The 23,346-nt window shown below is 48.4% G+C and overlaps 12 protein-coding genes across 12 annotated transcripts; 5 read left to right on the forward strand and 7 right to left on the reverse strand.

Annotated features, from left to right (window-relative positions):
* Positions 1–615: 615 nt before the first annotated feature.
* COCSADRAFT_31817 (uncharacterized protein) lies at positions 616–789 on the forward strand (the record flags this gene model as incomplete). Its single annotated transcript, XM_007695927.1, has 1 exon — positions 616–789. A coding segment is annotated over one exon (174 nt), but the record flags the coding sequence as incomplete, so codon positions are not given.
* A 161-nt stretch (positions 790–950) lies between these two features.
* COCSADRAFT_31820 (uncharacterized protein) lies at positions 951–1,786 on the reverse strand (the record flags this gene model as incomplete). The annotated part of the gene is made up of 4 exons (XM_007695928.1): positions 951–1,306; positions 1,372–1,500; positions 1,540–1,699; positions 1,778–1,786. 3 exons carry the CDS (start codon positions 1,784–1,786, stop codon positions 1,415–1,417), a joined length of 255 nt encoding a protein of 84 aa, XP_007694118.1. The 3' UTR covers positions 951–1,306; positions 1,372–1,414.
* A 2,502-nt stretch (positions 1,787–4,288) lies between these two features.
* COCSADRAFT_31821 (uncharacterized protein) lies at positions 4,289–4,818 on the reverse strand. Its single transcript, XM_007695929.1, has one exon. The coding sequence runs from the start codon at positions 4,786–4,788 to the stop codon at positions 4,405–4,407; it is 384 nt and encodes a 127-aa protein (XP_007694119.1). The 5' UTR covers positions 4,789–4,818; the 3' UTR covers positions 4,289–4,404.
* A 296-nt stretch (positions 4,819–5,114) lies between these two features.
* On the forward strand, positions 5,115–6,872 carry COCSADRAFT_76438 (uncharacterized protein; the record flags this gene model as incomplete). The annotated part of the gene is made up of 3 exons (XM_007696302.1): positions 5,115–5,624; positions 5,678–6,306; positions 6,365–6,872. 3 exons carry the CDS (start codon positions 5,115–5,117, stop codon positions 6,870–6,872), a joined length of 1,647 nt encoding a protein of 548 aa, XP_007694492.1.
* Positions 6,873–9,054: 2,182 nt separating this feature from the next.
* COCSADRAFT_31825 (uncharacterized protein) lies at positions 9,055–10,714 on the reverse strand. Its single transcript, XM_007695930.1, has 4 exons — positions 10,571–10,714; positions 9,885–10,507; positions 9,509–9,832; positions 9,055–9,452 (listed from the first exon to the last, which is right to left on the reverse strand). Exons 1-4 carry the CDS (start codon positions 10,655–10,657, stop codon positions 9,419–9,421), a joined length of 1,068 nt encoding a protein of 355 aa, XP_007694120.1. The 5' UTR covers positions 10,658–10,714; the 3' UTR covers positions 9,055–9,418.
* Positions 10,715–10,813: 99 nt separating this feature from the next.
* On the reverse strand, positions 10,814–12,987 carry COCSADRAFT_105115 (uncharacterized protein). The gene is made up of 3 exons (XM_007696303.1): positions 12,767–12,987; positions 12,300–12,718; positions 10,814–12,246 (listed from the first exon to the last, which is right to left on the reverse strand). Exons 1-3 carry the CDS (start codon positions 12,959–12,961, stop codon positions 11,058–11,060), a joined length of 1,803 nt encoding a protein of 600 aa, XP_007694493.1. The 5' UTR covers positions 12,962–12,987; the 3' UTR covers positions 10,814–11,057.
* Positions 12,988–13,247: 260 nt separating this feature from the next.
* Positions 13,248–14,336, reverse strand: COCSADRAFT_21320 (uncharacterized protein; the record flags this gene model as incomplete). Its single annotated transcript, XM_007695862.1, has 3 exons — positions 13,248–13,488; positions 13,540–14,079; positions 14,290–14,336. 3 exons carry the CDS (start codon positions 14,334–14,336, stop codon positions 13,248–13,250), a joined length of 828 nt encoding a protein of 275 aa, XP_007694052.1.
* Positions 14,337–15,067: 731 nt separating this feature from the next.
* COCSADRAFT_31828 (uncharacterized protein) lies at positions 15,068–16,960 on the forward strand. The gene is made up of 3 exons (XM_007695931.1): positions 15,068–15,713; positions 15,781–16,037; positions 16,093–16,960. The coding sequence occupies exons 1-3, from the start codon at positions 15,278–15,280 to the stop codon at positions 16,864–16,866; spliced, it is 1,467 nt and encodes a 488-aa protein (XP_007694121.1). The 5' UTR covers positions 15,068–15,277; the 3' UTR covers positions 16,867–16,960.
* Positions 16,961–17,170: 210 nt separating this feature from the next.
* Positions 17,171–17,965, reverse strand: COCSADRAFT_130374 (uncharacterized protein; the record flags this gene model as incomplete). The annotated part of the gene is made up of 1 exon (XM_007696304.1): positions 17,171–17,965. One exon carries the CDS (start codon positions 17,963–17,965, stop codon positions 17,468–17,470), a length of 498 nt encoding a protein of 165 aa, XP_007694494.1. The 3' UTR covers positions 17,171–17,467.
* Positions 17,966–18,232: 267 nt separating this feature from the next.
* On the forward strand, positions 18,233–20,749 carry COCSADRAFT_31829 (uncharacterized protein). The gene is made up of 4 exons (XM_007695932.1): positions 18,233–18,704; positions 19,140–19,556; positions 19,605–19,965; positions 20,018–20,749. Exons 1-4 carry the CDS (start codon positions 18,473–18,475, stop codon positions 20,322–20,324), a joined length of 1,317 nt encoding a protein of 438 aa, XP_007694122.1. The 5' UTR covers positions 18,233–18,472; the 3' UTR covers positions 20,325–20,749.
* A 759-nt stretch (positions 20,750–21,508) lies between these two features.
* On the forward strand, positions 21,509–22,225 carry COCSADRAFT_31830 (uncharacterized protein). The gene has a single exon (XM_007695933.1). It carries the CDS (start codon positions 21,888–21,890, stop codon positions 22,182–22,184), a length of 297 nt encoding a protein of 98 aa, XP_007694123.1. The 5' UTR covers positions 21,509–21,887; the 3' UTR covers positions 22,185–22,225.
* Positions 22,226–22,694: 469 nt separating this feature from the next.
* COCSADRAFT_205857 (uncharacterized protein) lies at positions 22,695–23,029 on the reverse strand. Its single transcript, XM_007696305.1, has one exon. The coding sequence runs from the start codon at positions 22,927–22,929 to the stop codon at positions 22,759–22,761; it is 171 nt and encodes a 56-aa protein (XP_007694495.1). The 5' UTR covers positions 22,930–23,029; the 3' UTR covers positions 22,695–22,758.
* Between the last annotated feature and the right edge of the window lie 317 nt (positions 23,030–23,346).

Consider the following 23,346-nt stretch of genomic DNA (forward strand, 5'->3'; position numbering starts at 1 on the left):
CTATACGAGTCCCCAGAATATGGACACGTAGGTGTGGACGAAATAGTTAGACGACTAGCTAAGGTGTTTGCAATACTACGCTTGCGAGCGAAGGTGTAGGAAATACTAGGTAACTATTTGGCATGTTACTAGAACAAGCCTAAGAGACATAAGCTCTACGGCCTATTATAACCTCTACAGCCACCATCTAGACTATAAATAAGCGTAACAATAGACTTCATAGTGAAGCTCCCGAGATCGTTAGAACTAGGATTAGCTCAATTTTGCGACACAATCCTAGTAATTATAGACCAACTAACTAAGGTAGTAAAATTTATACCTATAGAAGAGACTATTACAGTAGATAAATACGCGTACGAGGTCACAAAGGCACTAGTGTCAGAGTATGAGATACCTAAAGAGTTCATTACCAATCGTGATAAACTATTTACGTCTAAATACTAGAGCACATTCCTAGCAAAGTTAGGTGTTAAGAAGAAGCTTTCAATAAGCTTTCACCCAGAAACAGACGGCCAGACGGAACGCACGAACTAGACATTAGAACAGTACCTACGGATGTACGCTAACAAATTATAGAATAACTAGGTAGAGTTACTACCGACAGCGTAATTAGTCTACAACAGTACAAAATCAGCAATAACAAAGCATTCGCCGCACTACGCGAACTATAGATATAAGCCAACCACTTACCAAGATCCAAAGGACATTGAAAGTATCGCGGTAGGAGTAGACGACAAGGCGAAGCTCATGCAAGAATTGCACAAAGAATTAAGCAAGAATATAGCCTAATAAAACCTCACAATATCCAAAGCAGCGAATAAACTAAGGATTAAGGGACTAACCTTTAAGAAAGGGGACAAAGTTTTCCTATCAAGACAAAACCTAAAAACTAAACAACTATACAGAAAATTAGACAACCTCTAAATAAGACCATTCGAAATCCTAGAGGAAATAGGAAAAGTAAACTATAAGTTAAAACTCCTATAAGGCATACGAATCTACCCTGTCTTTCATAAGAAACTCCTAGAACCAGCACCTCTAGATACTAAGCTAGCAACGGACATAGAGCTCAAAGACAACGAGTACGAGGTCAAGGAAATCAAGAACCTGCGAAAAATCGGTAGTTAGTAGAAGTACTTAGTTAAGTAGCAAGAATGGCCCAAAAGCCATAACACTTAGGAACCTAAAGGAAACCTAACGAACTGCAAGTCACTAGTACGTAAATACCACCAGAAGCACCTAGAGAAGCGAGGGGAAGCCCCTTAAAAAGGAAGGAGTAATCAAAGGAAGAATTGAAGGAATTAGCCTGTAACCAGCCCAGATCAGTCAACAACTCAGATAGCGGTGGTTTGACAATAGGAAGGCCCGTACCGCCAGGGGCTGAGCTCCCCTCAGCCTACTCTTTCGCACGATCCTATAGACTCAAGATAGCATGGTCACGATTGGCGTACGACCGCTCAAGGGCCTCAGTCTCAGCAACCTCCAGACGAAGACGCGTAACTTCGGCCTCAGCCCGCAGAAGAGCCAACCGTTTTTAACGCTTGTCTGCTTCCACCTTTTCCCACTCCTTCTCAGTCACGAATAAGCTACAATCAGCTTTCACAGAAATACAACCGGCATAACGCCCCGTAGCGGTGTCCATAAAACAATAAAGGCCCTTCTCTTTACAACGTTTACAACGAAAAGTCATTTCGTTCCCCTATAATTGAATACGGTCAGCACGAGCCTGGCGCTGTCGAGTCGAGTTCTTAGGACGAACGCGACGGGAAGACTGGACCTTAGGCATGGTTAGGAAGGCTACGAGGCAGAGACGGCTACAACGAGTGGGCGGGCTCTGACCTTATATGCAGCCGGCGTCTCAACACGCGGCACGGGAAAACAATATTCCAGGGTATCGAGACGATAGCCCTAAGAGGGGAGGTAATGTTACAAGTAACAAGAAGAACTCTCTCCTTAATAAATGACGAGATGGCTGAAGGCCTAAGGACGTCCACGTCAGAAGGTAATAATCAACGCGGGGCGTCGATCACGTGACTTGGCATCACGCCAAGGCATAGCCTCCGGGAGGCCACCGCATAAAGGGAAGCCAATGTCCTCCCAAACCTCCCGCCAAGATGGGATGTTGGGAGGACAGGACAGGAAGCAATGAGGATATAAGGATGGATGGATTTCATTATTTACTCTCGTTGTGGTCAACTCAAATTGTACTTTCTTACTAGTATCTTTACTTAACAAGATTGTCATAAGTTAGTCTATCAAATAGATTAGTCTTGTCAAACCCTCCTTAAGCACGCCAACTCCACTGCATCGCCAGACAAGCCTCACGGAACACTAACGTAATACTCACCTGCCTTAGTGCGGACTAGGATAGAGAAGTATAGACCCATACCCCGTGTAACACCTAATTTAGGTATTGTAAAAATTAACGTCATAGTTAAAGTATATACTAAAAAGAATTTACATAGGTGATTATTAGTAAGACCCTATTTTAAAACCTAAAACATATTAGAGATCTAAACTAATCAGCTAATCTCTGACATAATCCGGGTGCTTGGCACTATACTTAGATTCTTTAGTCAACCCAATCCCTGAACAATTTATCTATCTATTACGTCTATAGCTACGTAATCTACTACTAGATAGATTCATCTAGAATCTAGTACAGCTAATATATATAGTAGTAGAATAGCTAGTAGATAGAAACTAGAGTAGATCACAGAGCGGATTACAAAGAGCAGATTACTAGTGTAACGGCGCAGGCAAGACTACTCGGATCAGTATCGGCGGTAGTGTCACTCAGAGGCATATGGGAGTGCGTGGGACATCAAACGAGCCTTAATTCGAATAGACACCTATAGGCCTTGTACGAAAGGATATCAAAAGTCTACAGAGCTAGCTACAGGGAGTGTCTCCTTATATACTTATCTTAGTCGGATCCGAATCGGATCCGACCTCACAACGAGTGGTTGATGAAGAGGGCGGCGAGTACTACCTCCGATCCGGCTCTGGGATTGGTCCGATACATGGCGAAGTTGTAACATCGTTACAACTAGTGCAGACAACAAGAACAGATCGGATCAATCTAATTCTTCAATCTCTCTCCCCTAGCATGATTTCTTTTCTACCTAGAACCTATCGATTCGCTACCTCTGAGCTAGCCATTGAAAAAGTAGCACCCTCCTTATTCCAACATAGTATAATAAACTATAGTTAGTTGTAATAAAAATAGGTAGTGTAGTAAAACGCTCTGACGCCTATAAATTCGCTATATCCGTCTTCTATCTCTCTTATCTTATTACCACCGCCTATTCATTTAAACTTAATCTCGATACTTTTTAATATAACATTGAACTTCCTCTCGTAGCTCTTATTCTCGTCTTTACTCTATCTACTACTAATCAAGACTACTACGTTTATTAACCCTATAATAGCTTTCTTTAAGTATCCGCCTAAAAAAATATAAAGATATATAGAGATAGATAATAGATAGGTTCTATAGATTAGAAGCTAGCCTAGACTCTACGAGCCTTATCGACCTAAGGGCGATCTAGCGAATAGGCAAGTACGCCTACGTAAGCAGTTTAGACGCGCTTATAATCTACTAGATGAGCGTAGATATTATAACTATTGATATATTAGAGTTAGAACTTAAGTTAGACCCGTAGGTGTCTCTGTGGTAATGTACATACCTTTTAGTATAGGCGGCGGCGCGAGTATTTGCCCCTTACAAAGAGACTAACTAATATCGTACGGTATAGGCTGCTGTAGTGCGTCGTACGCTCTTAAACTAACCCGTACGAAAGGCCCAACTAGTAAGATTAATTTAACCTTCTTACTACATAAGTATCGCGTTCTTTTAACAAGGCATCGTCTTTCGTACGTGAAGTTCGTAATGCTAAGAAAAAGTCGCCCTCTCTATGAGGTGGCCCTCTCGATGGTGGAATACGTTATATTTCTTTATATCACCCCTCTGTATTATATATGCTCTTATTTAAAGTCTAACTAGTGTAGAATCAGCAGGCGAGGTAATCACATGCGAACAGTATGTGTATGTCAATTGGGGATGGATCATCTTGCCCATTGTTGAGGTGGCAATGGGAACTATTTTTCTCGTTGCTACGTTGCTACAGAGCTGGAGGAAAGTTGTAGTGGCATGGAAAGGTTCACCTATCATATCTCTTGTTACGGAGATGGAGGGTTGGCATAGTGGGGAGTATAGAGCAGGGTCTGTCCCGGAAGCCGACAAGATGGCGAGAAGAATGACAGGTTTGTTGGAGAGCAAGGACGATGATGGTCAGATATTTAGATGCGTATAGTAGTGTCCGTTTTCTTTGCTAGAAACAAGTACAACAAGGCATTGATGAGCAGCACGTCACACATACGCCTTGAATGACAAAAGTGAAATTAGTCGTTTCCCACATAGCCCATACCTTTCCTCCACCACTCCCAGACACCTAGGCTTTCCATCTTTGCTCCAAAACCTTTTACAGTGTCCACCTCCTCTAGCTTCCCGTACGTGATGCCACTCTTTGGTTCCTTTCCGCCAGGTTCTTTCTCAGTAGGCTTCTTGACTAGTTGGAAATCTTTATAGCGCAATCTTTGGACATTCACAACCCAGTCTCTCACGCCAGTCTCTACGCCTTGACAGTACATAATACCAGGGCATCCGCCACTACGCAACAAAGCGTAAACATTGCAACTCGACGCTGCCGCTTTGAGTTTGGCGACTTTCTTGCGTGAAGTGATGTGATGTGTTCGAATCAGCGCGTTGTACAGCTGATGAGACATTCCGTTGATTTGAGTTGTCCAAAAGTCAAGGATGGCATGTATAAGGCTGGGTTCCAACGTTCCAACGACCTGTGATACACGTGCAAATATTATGGCGCACGTGACGTCACTAGCGTCAAATGATTTTCCAGGAGCGCAGAAACGCTATGACGTGCAGGCAAGGCTCAAGCAAAAGATTTGATCAATGACCGTATGGATCGATTCCGCATCCATATTGACTCCACGGGAAAGTTATGAAGACAACTCTGATACAGAGAGTTGCCGCCCCATCGCCGTCGGTTTTGAGCTTCCTGCGAGCTCAGGTCAATAATGTTTTCCCATCGCCTATGGCGCAATGCGCCCACACCACTCAGCAATATCGCGGTTATGCTATCGGCGGTCAGATAGGCAGGAGCCCGAGAAAATGCTCGTTTGCAAGAGTTGCAAGTCACTTGCAGAAAGGAGACTTTTCTGGCGGCAGAAGATTCGTTACCTCTAGGTGCCTAATCGAACACAAAGTATCCCCTCTACCTCAAGACTGTTCGCTTGTTCTTCGACACACCCCGCACACCTCGTTGCAGCATGTCGATTGCTTCACCTACCGGGCATTTTCCACAACTCGCGCTAACAATGGATGGAACATTTTCAACAGTGCAAAAATGCGAAAGCTGGCACAGTTGCAACCGCCACCTCCACCACCAGACGACTCGTCCTCTGGATCTTCGGGGTTCGGAAGTAGTCTGGGACGTATAATGCGGCCGACGAACGAGCTGAAGATGCGCTGCACGGAATTAGACGAGCACGGCAACGTCACGCTGGTCAGTGGAGAGTTTAAGAAGAGCGAACTGATCGCAAAGGTATGTAAAGCGGACGGTATATCGACATATTGTAGCTAACGATCTGGGTATAGTATGGTCTTCTTCCGCGCGACCTTCGCAAAATCGACTCCTCGCTCCTCCCACATATCTTAGTCCGACCATCCGCGATCCTCATAAATCTCCTTAATCTGCGGGTATTGTTGAAACATAATCGGGTCCTCGTATTTGACGCATACGGTACTACAGATTCGAAATCGCAGTCGGTCTTCATGTACGATCTCGACCTGCGACTCCGTCAAAAAGAATCGACCCTCAACGGCACCCTTCCATACGAGTTTCGGGCACTGGAAGCCGTCTTGATCAGTGTAACCTTAAGCTTGGAGAAAGAGTTCGAAGGGGTCAGCGAACCAGTTGTGAGAGTCCTCAGGGAACTCGAGGAGGATATTGACCGAGACAAGCTCCGATACCTGCTGATTTACAGCAAGAAGCTCGGTAGTTTTGAGCAAAAGGCACGATTGGTCAGGAACGCACTGGAGGAATTACTCGAGGCAGACGACGATCTAAGCGCCATGTACTTGACTGAAAAGGCAGAGGGCAAGGTGCGGCAAGACGACGACCACACCGAAGTCGAGATGCTCCTGGAATCGTACCACAAGGTCGCCGATGAGATTGTACAGGCAGCCGAGAACTTGGTATCGAGCATTAGGAACACAGAGGAAATGTATGTAACTTTTCCTTTTTCTCAGTCTCTCTATAGTGTTACTGACAGTACTGTACAGTGTCAAAGCCATTCTAGACGCCAACCGCAACTCGCTCATGCTTCTCGACCTCAAATTCTCCATCCTCACCCTCGCAATCACAGCCGGTACCTTTGTTGCAGCCCTCTACGGCATGAATCTCAAGAACTTCATCGAAGAATCGGACTACGGGTTCTACGGTATCAGCGCTTGGTGCTCCGTATTTGGCGCTCTCGTCGCGGTATACGGTTTGCTCCGGCTGCGCAAGGTCCAAAGAGTTAGCATGTACGGACATGGTCCCGGTGCGCTTGTTACTCGGGAGCCGACGAGACCAGTAGTAGCTGCAGGAGGTGGATGGGGTCTTGGGGCTTGGGGCGGAGGCAGCAGGAACGGTGTCAGTAGGGGAGACAGTATTATGCCTACCGGAGTGGATCTAGCTGGCATGCCAAAGCGAATGGATACGTTTGCCAGTGTCCTGGAAAGAGAGAGAGCAATGGCACGGAAGATGGCAAAGGATGATGCCAGAGGGGATGACGCGAAGAGAGTTTAACATGGGTTTTTTCTCCCTTTTTTCTACCCAACTCTTTGGAGGACCTGTTGCAGCGTTCCCCGTTTTTTTTACATCTCTGCTCAGATATCCCTCCTCATCTGTTTACGCTACATGTACGATTATTCCCGGGGATCTTTGTCGCACAGCGTTGGCGTTTGGGAATATATATGAGAAGGAAATACATCTTAGACTAGACACATTTACATCGTTATTGTACGAGTACATATAACCTAGTGGATAAGCGAGTGACGCACCCCACCAAACCCACGCACCTCTATTGGCGTATAGTCCTACTATAATACAATTATCTTACTATATGTTAATATAGTAGATTAAGTAGTATTTAGAGTATCTTTCCTACATATACGCGCATTATAGCTAGTCTCTCTGCACTTACTACAGCGTGCTAGAGCCTAGCGACTGATGTAACGGGCTGAACGCCCTTTGGATAGCTCCTCGATAAGATCTCTGTTCGTCCTTCGCGCACTACCAAACGATGCTTAGACAACGGGCTCTATTAGCCTAATAGTTATTTAGGTAACTTATACTACATATATATTGATAGATATATAGCTTAGAAGCTTAGCTCTTTATTAAATAATATCTCTTATATATGTTATAATTACTGCTGGAATAAGGGGGGTGTTACTTGTTCTATAGCTAGCTCAGAGGTAGAGTTGTCTACTTGTCTAGCGATAGACTCAGAGGTAGCGAATCGATAGGTTCTAGGTAGAAAAGAAATCATGCTAGGGGAGAGAGATTGAAGAATTAGATTGATCCGATCTGTTCTTGTTGTCTGCTCTATCTTCTATCTAGTACTTCTATCACTAGTATTTATACTAGCTAGTAGCTATAGATTACGTTATATACACATAACCTTTATTTATCTCTTACGCTACTAATACACTCTTGATACACTAGTAGTATGATAGTATAGATCGCTAGGGTATAGCGATCTAATCGATTGATAGATCGATCTTATCAAAGATCAGCTGAATAACTTAGATCTCTAACAGTATTTAATAAGAAGCTATCTACTCTACTTACATAGTATTTATTTACTCGTTAGAGCAAGGCTATACTAAAGTGTCTAAGCGCGTTATCTAAGCGCTGCTTAGGCGGTAAGAAGAATCTAGGTGCTCTAGGTAACACCTAGATTCTGCGCTCGTTGTCTAAATATAGTTTAGATAGCGCGCGCGTAGCTTAAACTAAGATCCTATTAAGGAGCTATCTAAGGGACATTTAGCCTATTATAATACCCCTCTTTAGGGTAGTACTACGTTACGTCTTTAAATCTCTTTTAGAAGGTAGCCTTTACTATCTCGTTTTATAACGAGCTAAACGCCCTTTAGATAGCTTCTTAATAGAATCTTAGTTTAAGCTGCTTACGCGCTATCTAAACTATATTTAGACAACGAGCGCAGAATCTAGGTGTTACCTAGAGCACCTAGATCCTTCTTACCGCCTAAGCAGCGCTTAGATAACGCGCTTAGACACTTTAGCACAACCTTACTCTAACGAGTAAATAAATATTCTGTAAGTAGAGTAGATAGTTAGCTTCTTATCGAATATAACCTCTTATATACCTCGCGATTGCTACCCAGAGCGCAGCCCCTTACAGCGCGTTAGTAGTAGAGTATCGCTTTAGTTACGTTGTAGACTTCAGTAGTAAAGTAATTACTTTAAATTTAGCTAGTATAGATAGATAAGATAGTAGGCTAAGTATCTACTTTATTTAACTAGAATTAAGTAACGTGTTGTGGAGCTATAATATAGTAGGAGAAGAGAGGTGCGTCACTCGCTTATCCACTACGTTATGTATCCCAATCTTACTTGAACATATTCTATGCACCAATAGTCCGGTCCATATCTTTGCTCCCCCCATATCCCTGCTCCCGCCTCTGCTTTGCTGCGCCTTCGTCATCACCAGCTAGCGCCTCAGTCCCTCCAAATCCCGTGTCTGCCTTTGCCTCACCGCTTGACGTCGTGGTCTTGCCGCCCATGCTGCCCTCCTGGATGCTTTGGCCGTAGCGGATCTTGTCTGCAGGCGTGATGCCATGCGTGTTTGGGGCCCCGGGGTCCGCAGTCTTTGCGTGGACTGATGTGCCTTCTGAAGAGTCTGTGGGAAGTGATAAGATAAGTGGGTTGCATTATGGAAAATGGAGGGGACATACTGCTCAATTGGCCGTATTTCTTGTCGTGTGGTTCGACATATGTGTGAACGCCTTCGTATTGGGTTTGCTCGCCGCCAGCTTCAGTGTCCATAAGTTTGTCTGACATGATGATGAATGGAGTATAGCTGAATTGATATGAGAAGGCACGAGTATGGTAGTTGATTCAGAAGGTATATGTGGTATGTAGTGTAGTTGAAGCTCAGAGAGCTCGAGGTATTTGGGTAGGTTCGATAATAGCTTATGACGTAACTACCAGACGCCGGTACGCGAAACGCGCTCAACAACGCCAGAACACCTCACGCTAAGTCTGCCCGTGCCTGATTCTTATTCTACTTATCTTGATAATCCTTCCCGGTGATATTGCCCCATCTATTATGCGGAATCGAAGTCCAAGCCCATGGAATAGCTGCGATGAGTGTTAGTCTCATACGCAAATTGTTGATATCTCCAATCTTTACATACCTTTCGTATAGCCTCATGTACTTGGCAACAAACGCCTCGAGGTGGAATATATGCTTAGCGCCCATCTTACACCTATGCTCATAAAAGGCCGCCCATTTGATGACCTCTGGCTTCAGTGCATCATCCGTTTTTGGTATGAGTTTCCAGGTGAGTGTTTTGATGATAGTCGTCGGGTCGATACAGTGTGACAGAAGATCGTAGAGGGAAGCGCGAACCTGAAGGAGCCGTTGGGGAGAGCGCTCTTCGACAATTTGGCGGGCAATCTGCTCGATGAGCGCTTCCCAATCGGGAGGGGGAATATGTGTCTGATCTGTAATCTTCTCACTAGTCGTGTGTCAGTTGCAGCTGGATATGTAAAGACAAGACAACAGCGTACTTTTGTGCATGCACTGCTTCGAACATCAAGAGAGCCTTTCGCAGGTTTCGTCCACTATCTTTCGCTATCCTCTGGTGTAAGCTTTCAATATCCTTCCATCCCTCCTTCTTTCCCACTTTGCTCAGCACATCGCAGATCTCAGCCTCGGTAGGCGCCGCAACTCTGACAAGCAACGTTCTACTTCTGATGGGAGCAATGATGTTGCTCGTCGAGTTTGCCAGCAGAATCAATCGCAAGTTGGGGCTGTATTTTTCCATGGTTCGCCTTAACGCTGCTTGGGCATCTCTCGTCAGATGGTCGGCTTCGTTGATGACGACAATCTTGAAGCGTTGCTTTGCGCCCAAGTCGACCTGCTGCGTCTGCGCGACCTCCTTGAGCAAGTCCTGTACCACTACCCTGTCATAGTTACCAACATCTGAAGGCGTAATCTCGAGGTGATATACGGAGGCGACAATGTTGAATTCGAGCTTGCGGTTCGTTGTGGTCTGGAAGACACGCGCATCGATCTTGATCTTTTCGACACCAGGGCCATAGAGTTCTTTGAGGGTTGCGACGATGCGCGTTTTCTTGCCTGCTCCAGAAGGGCCGTATACGAGGAGATGAGGGAAGTCGCCGCTTTGTGCCTGGCGTGCAATGTGTTAGGTGCATCCCATATGCATGCTAGGTGTTGCTGTGAGATTTCTTACTAGAGCTCGTAGGCGATCTGAAAGCTCAGGATGGTAGCTGAGCGCTTCAAGGTTACGCGGCCGATGCTTGTCCACTAAAAGTGCCATTGGGTGATTGTGGTATGTGAGAGCGTTGGTTGGAATGTAAAAGCTGTCGCAGCGTGCACTAGACAGACGCGTCGACGCGTAAAGTGGTCAATGGCTTGGCATCTAAGGGCAACCATAGCCGTGACACGCCCGTCGGATCACCAGCTCGGTTTACGAAGTTTCTTGCATATCGAAATTCAAGGGCCTTAGCTCTCAGTATACAACCTAGACATAACACACTCGACCCTTTCTCCTCATCACCCTGTACCTGACGTTATAGTGTAACTAGCCCAGGGCCGGATCGACCCCGCTAGCCCCGCGACAGCAAATCCCTACTACCTTCAAGAGTTGGATAATAAGTATACTTGTTGAAATATCTTAGGCAGACATTATGGCATTGCCAATAAGACGCAACTCCCTTCTACAGTCCCAGAACCCCCTTCAACCCTCTAATCTTACCCCTCAAGTTTCCATAGCCCAACCATACAATTCCCTGCGCCATATTCCACGCCTTGACCCCCGCACCCTCACCCTGCAGTGGAATATCCATCGGAGGCGGAATCCCCGTCTTGATCCCCACCCACGCCCAGCGATCCCTCGTAATACTCTTCTGATTGCACAGACTCCTCAGCCCTTCTTTTCCTGCGAAACGACCATAGCCACTGCCCTTTGTGCCGCCAAACGGCATCTGCACCATGTAGTAGACGGCAAAGTCGTTTACAGCGACCATGCCGGCATGCAAGGAGCGCACGACGAGCTCGAGATCGCGATTAGAAGAGCCAAACACCGAGGAACCGAGGGCGTACGAGGTACTGTTTGCAATGGAAACGGCGCCTGTGACAGATTCGGCGCGCATGAGCAGGAAGACCGGAGCAAAGAGCTCCGTCTGGGCGATTTTCATGCTGGGTGTAACGTCTACTATGAAGGTAGGACTGAAGTAATGGCCTTTAGGGAACTCTGGGTGAGTGTAACGCTTTCCGCCTGCCAGGACGCGAGCACCGTTGTTGACGGCGTCTTGAATGAGATCTTCAAGCCTGGAGTAGCCGGCATCAGAGATGGAAGCGCCAACGTCAATCGGCATGTCCGATGAAGTGTTCAATATGGAGCCAGGACGTAGGGCACGGATCTTCGGTGTGAGGTACTCGATGAGGCGATTGTAGACCTTTGGAAGTGCAATGACGCGCTCGATTCCAATGCAGTTCTGACCTGCAGACTGGAAGGTGCCGCGCATAAGGATGCTGGCGATGCGCTTAAAATCGCTATTTGATATGTCGTCGAGAACAATGGCCGGGTCCTTTCCTCCGAGTTCGACACATACTGGTGTGAGTGCCTTTGCGGCCGAGGCACAGACGTGATGTGCCACTGGGCGTGAGCCAATGAATGTTATATGCGAGATTGATGGATGCGAGGTGAGGTGGTCAGCGACGTCAGGCCAGCAAACAACAGATTGCACAATATCAGGCGAGTGACCACATGCTTCCAAAGCACGGGTAGCAATAGAAGCGAAGTATGAGGACGACCAGGCGGTAGCTTCAGAGCCTTTGACGATGATTGCGTTGCCGGCGAAAATGGAGGCTATGACAGGGCTGATGAGGTTGTGAAAAGGGTAGCTGTAACCATGTTAGCTAGAATGCTTCCCTGTTAACGGTCATGCGATACTCACTTCCAGCTCACGCAGGCTGCGACGACGCCCAGCGGTTCGTAGACAACTTCATTCCACTTGTACATCATGAGGAGGTTTGTGTCTCTCTTCTCAGACTTCAGGCTGTTTTCTCCATGCTTAATTGTCCACCTCAGCTTCTCCACAGTCACAAGTATCTCACCCAAACTGGCATCCACCATAGTCTTGCCGGAGTCGAGGCAGGCAACCCTTGCAATGGCCTCTTGGCTTTCGAGGATAAACTGGAGCATTGTACACAGCACCTTGCGGCGCTGGCGAAAGCTTGTCTGTGCCCATTTCACCTGGGCGTCTTTGGCTTTGGCGATTGCACGGTCGATACCGTCTGCGGTGGAGGGGTTGATGCGCCCGAGGGCTTCACCAGTTGCGGGGGCGTAGCATTGGATGAGTGAAGAACCAGAAACCTAAAACAAGTCAGTTTGCATTTCTGGATTTTGAGCCGATTTCTGTACCTTCAATCCAGGCTCGTCAAGCACTTTGCCCTTCCATCCCTTCTCGGCTTCCTGGGGTGTTTCGACGGTGTATTTGACCGGCTCTTCTGGATCCGCACGGCACGTGAGCCAGATGAAAGAAAGGGCAGCTATCCAGAGCGTGCCATACAAAACAACGTTGAAGTCGTTGTCAGCGCGTGCGGTGATACGATCCATGCTGGCAGGCTGGCGCGCATGCGGCCAAAAGTCGCGTATGTCGCTTCAGGAAAATGCAACGTTGGACCCTGACGCAATGCTCGGGAATGGCGCTAAAACGCGTGTTCATCTGCAAGCGACTCGAAACCATGACTTCACAGGTTATTTCAATTAATACAAAGCTCGGCTTAACCCTTGATATATGTAGTGGTATCATTTATCCGTTATTCATCATTGCTATACATGACTGCCTATGTGCTTCCTCGCACCCTGACTGTCGCTTTCATTCACAACGCCCAATCCGCAATTATTTTGCGTTGTTCTTGGGCGCATCCAGGGGAGGCCCAGTAGGCGTAGTGTAGCACTTGGTCATACCACCGTCAATGACAAAGTCAGTTCCGTTGACGAAGCTGCTCTCGTCGCTGGCAAGGAATAGGACACCTTGAGCCTGCTCAACGGCCTCACCAAAACGGCCTGTGGGGAAGTGGACTTCGCGACGGTGACGCTTCTCTTTGTCGTCACCGAGCCAGTCTTGAAGGAGAGGTGTGCTGCATTGGTTAGCATTTCAAAGACCCAACATGGCACATGGAGAAGCTTACTTCAATGGTGCTGGGCACAGCGAGTTGAATCTGAAGCCCTCACGTGCGTGGACCATTGCCAGTTCCCTGGTCATGGCCAAAACAGCGCCCTTGCTTGCTGTGTATGCGAGCTGTGGTGTTGCACTGCCCACTAATGCAACCACACTGGCGGTGTTGATGACGCTCGTCTTATTCTTGCCGTGCTTTTTGAAGCTGTTGACTGCGTGCTTGCAACCAAACCATACACCCTTTACGTTGATGGCTTGGGTCAAGTCCCAGATCTTTTCAGGCGTGTTGACAGCATCATCGTCGTTGGCGTGCATGATGCCTGCGTTGTTGAACAGGACATCTACACCACCCCATGAATCCACGTGTTCAATCATGGCCTGAACATCGGCTTCTTTGGATACATCGGTGACCTTGGTCTCAACTTTCTTGGCCTCTGGAACCACCTCTTTCAGCTTGGCAGCAGCCTTTTCTAAGGCCGGGCCGGAAATATCAGAGAGAAGGACATTGGCGCCTTCCCGAGCAAAAAGGATACCGGTCTCGAGACCGATTCCACTGCAAATGGTCAGTATGCGGTTTTGGACGTGGGGCTGATGTATGCGCTGTGACCATGCAACACTACATGGCAGTGAACGTAATGTGTCATCCGGCAAGCAAAACAAGTAGGACAAATGGTACTCAGCAGCGCCATCAAGTCGATATAAACCAAGAATTGAGGATATTGATAGGAATTGTGGCATATGCAAATAGAAGATGCTTGCTTACCCAGCTCCTCCAGTAATGATGCAGTTCTTGTTCTCTAGACGGCCCATGTTGAATTTCTCAACTCGACGCTTATTCAGGTACTATGTGTAGCAAAAGAGGCTGCAACGGTGTCAATGGGTGATGCGGGCAAGGCAAAGTTTTGTGTCAAGCTGCGAAATATGACTAATATAAACTAGAAAAAGCGTCATACGAACAGCACACTGCATCGTGAATGGGGAAAGTATGCCAGCCGACGGGCAACAGGGACGACGACTCCGCACTTACCTTTGAGTTGGAGGTTGGAGTATGCACTGGCGTATGAGAGTGTCGGCGGCTTCAAGAAGACGAGGGAGGGGAAATGGTGGACGGGTAATCTCGGACAGTGAACCGGTCATTCAGACAGTCACGGGTCCGAGAATCGGCCCAAGGCATTGATAGTCGACGATAAGGACTATTAGAGCACGTTTGCTGCTGTCACCGCTGGGCGGGCTTTGTTGGAGCAGTGGACGGCTTCACTGGGGCAGCCTTGCTTGAATGGCTTGAGCATACTCGCACCCTTGTTCCGGACGGCCATTCTACGTGACATGAGGGTGGGTTGCCCCGCCATTCGGACATGACGCGTAGCCCTGTGTGGTAGGTCTGGCGTCTCGCGGCTTATCACGGGAGTGGCATGGGGAGCTATCTTGTCGCATTGGGTATTGGGTAGAGATGTCGTGCAGGAGGGTGGAAGATAGCAGAGGGGCGGAAAATGCAATATATAGTAGTTGCGCGTCTGCACACCGAATCGATGATGTCGCCAGCCCGCATTGTATCATCACCCCTCATTGGTCCAAGCTCAATCGCATCCGGACCGCCTTTGGCTGCGTCAAGCTCTCTCACGTCGCGTGCCTGCTTGAAAACCTGATTGCGCCGGCGCTCGTATTTCCTTCCGCTGGCCGTCTGTCAACTCTTCCGTCTCACTCACACAAACTCTCAACACCTGGTCCTCTCTGTCGCGCCCCTCGACATCATGCCCGCCGGCTTCGACTCCTCCAGCTTGACGGCCGAGCAGTTGCCCGAGCTTCTCAAAGATGATCTGTCAGTCAAAGTCGCGGGGATCGACGTTGATGGTATTCTACGTGGAAAGCTCATGGCCAAGAAGAAATTCCTCAGCATTGCCAACGAAGGCTTCGGCTTCTGCAGTGTCATTTTCGGCTGGGACATGCACGACCAGACATACTTTAAAGAGCTGGCCATATCCAACAAGGAGAACGGCTACCGTGACTTGATCGCCATACCGGATCTCACATCTTTCCGAAGGATACCGTGGGAGAACAATGTACCCTTCTTCCTTATAAGTTTTTACGATCCCGACACCAAAGACACCCTGAGTGCATGCCCAAGAAGCCTGTTAAAACGTACCGTCGACAAGCTCAGGGGCAAGGGCTATGGTGCCATGGCTGGAGGTGAGTCGCATGCCAGTGGAAGATCAGATACTGCGCGTCTTTAATGAAGCTGATGTGTATTGTCCAGCCGAGTACGAATTTTATCAATTCCGCGCACCTCAAAGCCACGATGGATCGGAAAAGAATACCTCAAGTACAGCTTCCTTTTTGCGTAACAATCCAGTCGACGCCCTACCCAGCCTTACAGAGGGCATGTTTGGATACAGCATCACCCGACCGGTCCACAACCAGGACTACTACTATAGTATCTTCAACACCTGCGCCGAGTTCGGTTGTGGCATCGAAGGATGGCATACCGAGTCTGGTCCTGGAGTCTTTGAAGCTGTAAGCGATACCCATCGCGCCGTAGAATGTGGAGTTCATAACTAATATACCACAGGCCCTTGAGTTTGGCTCAATCGAGAGCATGGCAGACAAGGCTTCCCTTTTCAAGCTCGTTGTCAAATCTCTCGGATCCAAGTACGGAATAACACCATGCTTCATGGCAAAACCGCGCGAAGGCCTTCCGGGTAACAGTGGACACATGCACGTGTCGATTGTAGACGCCGATGGCAAGAACTTGTTCTACCGTGAAGAAGAGGACAAGAACGCGCCCTACTCAGACATCCGATATCTATCAGACCTAGGCCGACATTTCCTTGCAGGTCTCATCGACGGTCTTCCAGACATTATGCCCATCCTTGCGCCCAATGTTAACAGTTACAAGAGGTTAGTTGAAAATTTCTGGGCACCCGTCACTGTATCATGGGGTCTCGAGCACCGCGCCGCCTCTATCCGCCTTATCTCGCCCCCTACCTCTTCCCCAAAAGCCACTCGATTCGAAGTCCGCGTACCGGGTGCAGATACGAACCCTCACTTTGTACTCGCCGCTATTTTGGCACTTGGCTGGCGGGGTATTGAGAAGAAGATGGAAATCAGCATACCGCCCCTCGGAAAGGGCGAGGACGTCGGCAGTGAGTCCGACAAAGGTGAGAGACTAGCCAAGAGCCTGAAGGAGGCAACAGAGCGCTTCATGCGTAAGGAAAGTGTTGCGAGGGAAGTGTTTGGGGATCAGTTTGTCGAACACTTTGGCGGCACAAGACAGCACGAGATTAGGCTGTGGGACGAAGCAGTGACCGACTGGGAAGTCCGAAGATATATCGAAACAGTTTGAGAGGCAAGGAGAGAAAATAGATGTCCCAGGCGAAGCTTAATTTCTTCGCTATTTTACTGTGTACTTGTGATAATATGATTCCATTGATTGTCTTGATATGTAAGTGTGTTTTGGAACTTGAACCAAGGCTGTAGGGTACGATTAGCCCTTGGTAGGTTGCTGTAGTTGATTGTCGCATGATTCCCGTACGCCTGTACCAATGGGCAGTGCATCATGTACCGTATCGAGGATCTTCGTAAAAGAGCTCATGACTGTGAGATGGTGCACATTGATCACGGCTTGCTCTATCGATTTTGAATTGGACACCCACCGTCTTGTCCAAATTATACGCTAGAAATTTGGGTCGTGATATGGCCTTGGCCAGATGATTTTGAAGTGTGTATGCAGGCGACACCATTTCTATGTATAATAATGGTGTTGTACAAGGACAACGTTGTACGGCGGTGGAAGCGACCGTTGGCCTAAGTAGTTGGTGAAAATTCAAGTCGAGTAATAGGACGATGGCCGTGTCTAGAGTAAGGCCTTTGACAGTAGGCAGTGTTAAAGCAGCGAAATCATGCTGAGGTGAAATAAATCCATCCTGGCAAAAAGCAGTCCACACTCATTCTGTCCCCATAAGCACCGGCGTATCTTCCCCAGTCACCGGCGTCTCTACCGCACTCGCTGTTTCTCTCTTCCCCTTCTTCAACTTCGGAGCCGCACCGACTGGAAACCGTTTCTCGCCGGCACACACACCGCACGTGACAACCAGCACATCAGCCCAGGGTTTCTTGCCGCCTTTACTTGCATTCTCAATCCTGTGTGTTGCAGTGCGCCCGGGAATAAGGACGCTGTTGCAGCTTTTGCATAGCGTCCGTTTTAGAGAAATGGCGAGACGTAGTTGGCCTTTTCGTGAGACTTGCTGGAGGTCGGAGCTGAGTGAGAGTGCAAGTGAGAGGCGGTTTGGCAACTCGGGGGCTGGTTGTTTGCTTTGTGGTGTATCGGTGGCCTCGGCCGTTTGTAAGGTCAGGTATGTGGCAGCTTGGTAGAGAAAAGATGAACGTGCGTGCAGATGCTTGTTCGGAACGCCTTTTGCTTTCGGGGCTTTGACTTTGCTCATGATGCTACCTTGATTGTCTGACAAGCAAAGTGCGAAGGATGTGTTGGCTGCTTGCAAACGATGCAGTGACTTGTACCTTTCTTTTACTCGTATCTCATGTGTTTGTATGCTCACATGCGTGCGCCTAATTTTTACCTCGTTGGCCAACAATGAAAGACAAGAGGTTTGCTGGGTTATGATTTCTGAGCCGTCCATTTGCGGCCTAGTGGCGCGCCCAGCCAGGTGTCCCAAGCTTTTTACCTAACATGAGCGCCCAGCGACCGCTCTTCTCCACCGTCACCACCATCCAACCTCACCGACAATCGCCCTCGACGTCGACCTCGCGTGGCTGTCAACCCTTCAAACAATTACCCGAGCTCCTTGTTCTCGTTGTTTCTTCTTATAATACTAAGCTTGCTGGCACACTACCCCACCCGGCTTTGTTCATCATCAGCCTTGCTTTGCGACACGCGCAAACCATCAACCCTACCCTACACCCAACCTTCAGTTACCAATACATAATCCATCATGTCTCACGAGGAGGACCTCATTGACTACTCCGACGAGGAGATTCAGCCCACCGAGGCGCCCGCTAACGGCGATGCGGCTGCGGCTAAGGGTGGTCTCGCCGCTGGTGATGCTGCTGGCGACAAGAAGGGCAGCTATGTCGGCATCCATTCTACCGGTTTCCGCGACTTTTTGCTTAAGGACGAGCTCGTACGAGCAATTACCGACTGTGGCTTCGAACATCCTTCCGAGGGTTAGTCTAATCATTTCCCCTCAGCCTTATCCACCTACAAGCGTCTGTCCATCTACGAAACGAGCCATGTCTGTCAAAAAAATGAAAGCGGCCATGGTCTGTCTATACGCGAGAGAAGTGGCGAGGGACCCAGCGCCTTCCGCTACGTACGAGCCTCGACGTACATTATACATGTGTTTGCACCGGTACATGCATCAAGAAGCCTAGCGGTGCCTGGATGGCCCGCTTCAATGGTCCTCAGGGACTGGTTTCAGTGGAGGAGCGCATGTGGTGGATGCATAAGAGGGGGCACTCATGGGATATTGGGAGGATAGACAGACTGGCACGCGCGCACTAGATGGAGGATCTCGACTACACAAGATGGATGGACGCTTCGATCCCTACGCTTCGTTTCGACCGCTTTAGACTTATTCTGACATACTTTGTGCCCTACAGTCCAGCAAGTTACCATTCCCCAGGCCATCCTCGGAAACGATGTCCTTTGTCAGGCCAAGTCTGGTCTCGGAAAGACTGCCGTCTTCGTTCTCGCAACCCTCCAGCAGATGGACGAGAAGCCCGAGCCTGGTGTTGCCACCATTCTAGTCATGTGCCACACTCGTGAGCTGGCCTACCAGATCCGCAACGAGTACAATCGTTTCGCCAAGTTCTTGCCCGACGTCAAGGTCGGTGTCTTCTATGGAGGAACCCCTGTACAGAAGGACATTGAGCTCCTTAGCAACAAGGACACCCACCCCCACATCATTGTCGGAACGCCCGGTCGCATCAACGCCCTTGTTCGCGACAAGCACCTCCGTCTTGCCAACCTGAAGCACTTTGTTCTCGATGAGTGCGACAAGATGCTTGATCAGCCTGGTGAGTAACCCTCTCCTTATCTGCACTATGCCTGCTAATTTCCTCTAGATATGCGCAACGATGTCCAGTCCATTTTCCGTGCCACTCCCCAGCACAAGCAGGTCATGATGTTTTCAGCCACGCTGAACAAGGACGTGCGTGTTGTTTGCAAGAAGTTCATGCAGAACCCGCTTGAGATCTACGTCGATGACGAGAAGAAGTTGACGCTACACGGTCTTCAGCAATACTACGTGAAGCTTGACGAGAAGGAAAAGAACCGCAAGCTGAATGACCTTCTTGACAACCTGGAGTTCAACCAGGTTATTATCTTTGTTCGTTCCACTCTGCGCTGCTCTGAGCTTGACAAGCTTCTCCGCGAGTGCAACTTCCCCAGCACTGCTGTGCACTCTGGAATCAGCCAAGAAGAGCGGTGAGTTTGAATTATTTGAGAAAGACTTTACCCAGTACTGATGATATTATAGTATCAAGCGCTACAAGGAGTTCAAGGAGTTCCAGACACGTATCTGTGTGTCGACGGATATCTTCGGACGTGGTATCGATGTTGAGCGCATCAATGTAGCGATCAACTACGACATGCCCGACAAGGCCGATGCGTACCTGCACCGTGTCGGTCGTGCGGGACGTTTCGGAACCAAGGGTCTGAGTATCTCATTTGTGAGCAGCCCCGAGGACGAGGCAGTTCTCAAGTCGATTGAGGAGCGATTCCAGGTCGAGCTCCCCGAGTTCCCCGAGGATGGTGTCAACTCTGCCACTTACATGGACAACTAAGCTATTTGTCTTTCTTCTCTTCTGTTCACTCTGGTCAAGCGATGAAAAGTTTGCAAGAAAGAAAAAAACAATGTATGTTTGATTGTCTAGTCCCTTGGGAAAAAAACGAGCCGTTATGTCCGGGATGAGCCTTGAGAGGAAAGCAGGACGAGCTTTTTGGAGCGAAAAGGAGAACAACGTGGCGAGCGTGTATGTTTGCTTGACATGTGTTTGAATATTTTGTTAGTGGCTGAGTGGAGGATGATCGTGGCCCTTTGTGGCATTGAGCCAGAGAAGTGAGAGAGATAGGAAAGGGGAAATTGACATGCATGAGCTCTTCCTGATGTGGAATGATAGTATGCGGGTGATTGTCTGTGATTGTCTGTGTGATTGACGTGATGTGCTGTAGGTGAGTTGATTGGGCAAGAGCAGGATGTTTCTATTTGTAAGAGTTGTATTGTGCTGCTCCTTCTCGCTCATTTACCCTTTAGGAGAGTACGATTATGTGGCTGTAGAGCGAGGTAACGTCATCTCGCCAGCAGCAGCAGCAGCATACTACAAGGGGGTGGCAATGAGACGTTTTTATCCAGAGTAAGTAACGAAGACAGCAACCTATCATTCCATGAAACCTGCTACCATACCTCCATGTATATACGCATAACACATATAATAGCAACACGAGCACAAGTTATCTGCAGCCTATCAACTCCCTCATTCTACCAAAAAAGCGATAATAGCCACACAATCACGAATGCCCACCGCCTCCCCCCCCCTAATCAATCCCGCCGCCACCGCCCCAAAGTGCGCACGTCATAAAAACTCTATGTATTGGCAGTTACACAGACACGTACTTAGTCATACCTACACAAGTTACTCAGTCATGAAGCGAGAAAAAAAACGTCAGCGGCGGAACTAGGAAAGGGAAACCTCATGTAAATCATTTTTTTTACCTACTTTAGTTAACAATGCATAACTAGGCGTTTAGTTTTTATCTTTCTCATCCTCTGCGGCTTCATATGTAGGTTTAATTTGGCTCGAAACATGCAAACTCAAATCGATAATTGCACCAGTTTTTTTTTTCAACGCGATTATAAGTGAATGGTGAAGGTGACGCTAAAGAGGGGAAATTACGGGAGATTGTCATGGACAGATGAGAGAGATACAAAGTTTCGTTAGGGGGAAGAAGGGGGGGGGGGAGACAAGGGGTGAGAAGTCAGCATACTTAGGGCGAAAGTAAGCGAGATAAATAAAAAATGTCAATCTCTGTAATGTGAATGATTCCGCGGAAGGCCGTCCAGGCACCATCAATGAGGGGCAAGGCGGGAAGACGCATAGAGTTTATAGTTTATAATGATGACAGTTAAGTTGATTCCGTTCAATGGAAATTATTGGGAACTCCCGGAGAAGTTGTCATTCTTGGTTTTTGGCGCGAGCAAGCTCTCTTTTGCAAATAGGGTTTAGGGAGATGGATGGATGGGGGGAGGGGTGTGGATATGGATATGGATTTCAGGGTAAGGATTGCGAGCGGGAAGAGGGAACGGGGAGAGGGATGGGATAAGGAATCGATATATTAAGACCGGTGAGATGGGTTCGGACGTGGGAATTCGGACAAGGGACGTGAGAGGGTGTGAGAAGATTGCGGGGAAGGAGGAGTTTGTTTGGTTTCTGTTTGTCTCTGGTGTGTGCGTGTATGGGTGTATGGGTGTTTGGATCATGTGGATTACTTTTTGTGAAAGGGATTCCTCTCACACGTCAATATGGCGTGTTGTAAAACGGCCGACTGAACGGACTACTACTCGGGGGAATATGTACATGGGTGTTGGGAGGGGCCCAAATCTCCACTTTGGAATTAGGTCGACTTTGCTGCCTATATCGAAATGAAGTTTTTTTTCTTCTTCCCTTACTATTCGCGAAAAAAAAAGAGACGGCGCACTGATGTGTGCAGGATCTACGACGGACGGTGGAATAATACCCACTTGCTGTACCGACACCGAGGCATGCGCGCACATTTTGGGATGGCCCTTGTCCGGCAGCCACGTTCAGCATTGCCGGGCGGTTGCTGGTGCCGCCGCCGCCACCTGTCAGGAACAAGACAAGAGCGAAAAGTTGGCTCGCTTGGTGGTGGGGGTGGCCGCCGCCTCCGCCGAGCAAAAGTAGGCAGGGGCACCGGAAACGGGCTAGGCAAAGGAATACAGGCTGCACACGCACAAGAAGAGCGACAAGCATGGGTAAGCAAAACAGCTATCGGAAAGGGCGAGGCCAGGGGGTCGTGGAATCAAGGAAAATGGCAGTTTGTAATGTTTCAATTATGCAGTGGATAGAATAAAAGGTGAGGATGAGAGCTTGGCAAGCCGACGTGGCACTCATGCGCCACCGCTCGACTTTTTAGACGTGATTCAAAAGAGGATGTGCAGTGATGGGCAACGTGCAGGTTTCTATTCCGAGATTGCAGTGCTCATTTCCTTTGCCATGGTGGGCGATGGCGTTCACGCGTTAGCGCGCAAGTAGGTAATTGCAGTGGGGGCCTTGCAGAGGTGATATCAGCCTCGCTCCCTGTGCAATAAGGGAGGGTGCTATAGCAGCAGCAGCGTCGGCGGTGGGCAAACAGCCGTTCGATGGACGACATATGGTCTCGCAGATGCAAGTACACTAGTGTATCGGACGAGTCGCGCTGGGGCGAAACGCGTGCTGCTAGGCCGGGTGGTATAACTTGTTTCCTCTGCACTTCTGGCTCGTCTCGGCTACAGAGTGGATACGAATACGAGGGCCGGCACCCCCCGCAGGTTGTAATAAGTAATCGACGCGCGGATAGCCGTTGTTCAAGGATCAGAGCACGCAATGTTGTTGTTGTTGTTTTGTTGGTGTCGCAGCCTTGCAGCCTTGCAGCCTGGTAGGTAGTGTATACTTACTCTAGATACTAGTCCTACCGGATCGAGCAGTGGGGTGACCAGACTCGGAGTATATGTGAGAGCGGTCTAGAGGGAAAGAGCAAAGGCCTCTCCTTCCCACCTAACCACCTCCACCCCTCCCTCTCCCCAAGCGA

The sequence above is a fragment of the Bipolaris sorokiniana genome (assembly GCF_000338995.1).
Source record: "Bipolaris sorokiniana ND90Pr unplaced genomic scaffold COCSAscaffold_1, whole genome shotgun sequence".
Taxonomy (NCBI): Eukaryota; Fungi; Ascomycota; class Dothideomycetes; order Pleosporales; family Pleosporaceae; genus Bipolaris; species Bipolaris sorokiniana.